The 3,564-nt window shown below is 53.9% G+C and overlaps 1 protein-coding gene across 1 annotated transcript; it reads right to left on the bottom strand.

Annotated features, from left to right (window-relative positions):
* Nucleotides 1-958: 958 nt before the first annotated feature.
* Nucleotides 959-2,145, bottom strand: LOC103651082 (uncharacterized). Its single transcript, NM_001374612.1, has one exon. The coding sequence runs from the start codon at nucleotides 1,863-1,865 to the stop codon at nucleotides 1,215-1,217; it is 651 nt and encodes a 216-aa protein (NP_001361541.1). The 5' UTR covers nucleotides 1,866-2,145; the 3' UTR covers nucleotides 959-1,214.
* Nucleotides 2,146-3,564: the final 1,419 nt, after the last annotated feature.

Here is a 3,564-nt window from a genome sequence, read left to right as displayed (position 1 = left end):
CCGGCACAAACGAACAAGACCTAAGTAGGATTAGGTTGGAGAAAAACAACTATAAGGACTAATTTGGTGACCAAGGAATTAGGGATATCTCAATGCTATTCAAAATTAAATAGCAAAAGAATTCCTCCACATGGATCCCTACGATTCCCCGATCACCAAACTAGCCCTAAATGTGCGTGGTATTATAGTTTATAAAAAAAGAAGTCTTCTACAAAGGTCCGCTAGACCGCTACTCTGTTTATGACACTAGAGCCGCTAAACTAAAAAAGAATAAATTTTAGCCCGAGGAAAATATGGTTGAAAAGCATGCAAGCCTGGAAAAGAACACGGAAAACCTTTCAAAACTTCAAAAAGTAGGTAGTCTCACTGAAAGCACCCAGAACATAACACAAGTATAAGGGAATTTAATAACATATATAATATATGTCTCATGCTAAGCATATAGATAAAATATGGTAGTCTTAGATTGTTTATCATGAATTCATAGAAAGTAGGTTTGAACTTGTAATAACCAAGTAAAGGTTTCCTTTGAGGGAAGGCATATTAACATAGCAGAAACCAATCTTGATGGTTCAATTTACATTGAAACTATGTAAAATTCATTGGAGTACCAGTTTAAGAGTAGCTGGATAACACAAATTCTACCACGCTCACAATAGGAGTGTCGAGAAGCTGAAAGAACAATCTCAACTAGAATACTTCACCTCAACAACGATGAGAGCGTTGGCTGTCATTCTGTCAACCTACCATAAAGGAGCTAAAACTTCACCCCAATATCATTGAATCAACAGCAAAAAACATGTCATATAAGACAGGTAAGTAGCAACTAAACCTGTACCACAATATGGATAAAAATGAAGGACCCAAAAGACAGCCAAAGGAGCAAGCAGCTACTGACTAAGATATTGTCTATGTTGCTACTGTATCAATTATCCAGGATCCCATGAAAATTAGAGAATGAACAAGTAAACAGCATGTATTTCTGTCCAAATTCGCCACTGGTTCATAATACAAGGAGTATATTATTGTCTATATAAGCTATCTGTGATAATAACTGGTTCTGTGTTCCGTTTATTTCGTCTCCCTATACTTATACTTATTATTACTGAGGATTTTTTTTCCTAGCAGTAGCTACTTACGAGGATCGAGGTAGGAACAAGAGTGCGCTAGTACTATTGCACTAACAAGTAACCATCCGATCCTTGTTCCCCCCTTCACTTCTTGATCCGGCGCACCTTCTTGGCGCCCCAGACCTCCATGCGGCCCTTGGGGCAGCCGCAGGGGGCGCGGAAGATGAGGACGGTACGGCCGTTGGGCGGCGCCATCTTGCGCAGCTCGGCCTCCAGCTCCCGCTGGTCGTCGCCTAGGTCGACGGGGCGCGCCCCCGCCGCGGCCAGCAGCGCCGATCGCGCCGCGGGGCCGGGGCGGCCGCGCACGCACTCCTCGGTCTCCAGCTGGATGTCGAACTCGACGGCCTTCTTGAGGCCCCTGCACCTGGGCTTGCCGCACTTGCGCGCGTGGTGGCCCAGCAGCTCCCAGGCGACGACGGCCGCGGCGACGGCGACGGCGGCCCCGAAGAAGGCGGCGGCCGGGAGGCAGGACGCGGCGGGGTGGAGCAGCGCGCCCATCTCGAGGAGCAGCAGCTTGAGGTAGGGGATCAGGAGGAAGCCGAGCGCGGTGACGACGGCGAGGAGCATGACCGCGTCGACCACGGCCATCGGGGCGCTGTCGCAGAAGGAGCCGCCTGCGGCGGAGGAGGCCCCGGCCCGCCTGGATCGGGAGCACGCGGAGGCGGAGATGTCGGCCGCCCTGCGGTGGTGCTCGAACGCGCGGAGGAACTCGATGAGGCTGCGGCACTCCGCCATCGTGGCGTGGGGGGAAGCTCCGCCTCCGCGGCCGGGGCGATGGGGGAAGGAAGCAGGGAGGGATGTGCGGTGGGGACGCCGGGATCTGTGGGGAGCTGGTGGGAGGGATTTTGCCGATCCGATCGGTGGGGCTGGGGAATGCGAATGAGCACCGCGCCGTGCCGTGCCGTGCCTGCGTTTGGTTTGGCTGGGGGGACGTGGTAGTACTGGCTTGGCTCGGTCGGCGCGTCGTTCCGTGGCGTACGTCGCGTGGGGCTGCGCCGAGGCAGGTCAGGCAGAGGCCGGCCGGCGTGACGCGATGTCAAAGCCGTGGAGGGAAAGGAGCACGTCCTAGACGGGCCCCACCGCGGCTGCGGGTGAGGAGGTCACGTCCGATGACGTGTGTGATAGGCAGCGACGCGGCTGGAACTGGAAGGCAGAGGCAGCCGCCTGATGGGCCAGAGACAGCCCAGATGACGCAACGCGTACCGTAGCCAGCCGGCAGCCGCAGCTTTCCCTCTGAACGGATAGACGGACGGCCACACCGCCGAGATGTCAACGCGTCCGGACTCGGGACGCGTCACGGCTTCCGTAGCGGTGCCGCTGCTGATCGCTCGAGTCGGGTCCGGTTTTTTTTTTCTTTTGTTGCCTACGTTCCCTGCACCAGGTTTTCCTGTCCTCCGCACCGGTTCTACAGAAGAAGAAAAAACGCGTGGCAGGCTCGCAGCGCACGTCGGGCTGGGCATGAGTAATTGGAGCCACCAAGGCCAAGAGTGGCTGAGCGACTTTCGGCGCTATCGTGGTGACGCGTCGTCCTGTCCTGATGTGGTACCCCTTTTCGATTCCTTGGATGAATCCTTTCCGTGCCGCCTTTGCGCGTTCTGGCAAGCAAATTAGCCGGCCACTAGACGGTACGATACGATGCTAACTTTGGGTGTTGTCGATGGTGGCACGCCACGGTCATGTGCCTCCCCGCCCCCATCGATCGAAAATGGGAAGTGGATGATACCAAACCCTCCTTTCCTTGTCTCTTTTGTTTCCATTGAAACTGGAAGGCCACAGTTGGTCAAAATGATGGCGTCACACACATATAGCTCTCGATGTCAGTAAAATCAGCGGCCGCGTGAACAAGGGTCACCCACCCACCCCCCGTGGGAAGCATTCGTCAAGCAAATCGGGCACCACGACCCGATGACCGCGTGCCATCACACGCGGCGAAAAACTTCCCGCGGTTTCACATGGGGCCGGGCTGGCCTCTGATTCAGTGACCAACTGAACTTAAGTACTGTATACACTGCATCCTCGATCGTGCTCTTTTTTTTTGGGTACGCTAAAAACAAAAGGAACCACTCATGATTTCATAAACATACAGTAGTATACTCCTCTGGTTGTCACCTGCAGGGGATGTCACAGTCTGGCTGGAGTAGTATTTGGCATGCTGCATGCATTTGGACCCCTCTGGTTGTCACCTGGGGATGTCACGGTCGCAGGCGAGTAATCATCCATCCGGAAACCAACAATCTTCCGTGGATGGGGTTGGAACCTTGGGGAGACGTGGTCGTGACAGGTCCAGGGAATTCAAAGCTTCTTTCTTGACTTCGCTGGCTTTGAGATTTCATTTTTTTTCTTTCTCCTGGACCTGGTGTTGTGCACAGGGAAGGAGATTTGGTCCAGTCCAGACACGGCCATGACCAAACCAATTCGCCGTGGGCGTCCGGAC

This window comes from Zea mays, chromosome 3 (assembly GCF_902167145.1).
Source record: "Zea mays cultivar B73 chromosome 3, Zm-B73-REFERENCE-NAM-5.0, whole genome shotgun sequence".
Taxonomy (NCBI): domain Eukaryota; kingdom Viridiplantae; phylum Streptophyta; class Magnoliopsida; order Poales; family Poaceae; genus Zea; species Zea mays.
The sequence above is the reverse complement of the archived record's forward strand: the minus strand, read 5'-3'. Positions and strand labels throughout refer to the sequence as shown.

Excerpts from the sequence above, each read along its gene's own strand:
- LOC103651082 (NM_001374612.1), bottom strand. The coding sequence starts at position 1,865 with ATGGCGGAGTGCCGCAGCCTCATCGAGTTCCTCCGCGCGTTCGAGCAC.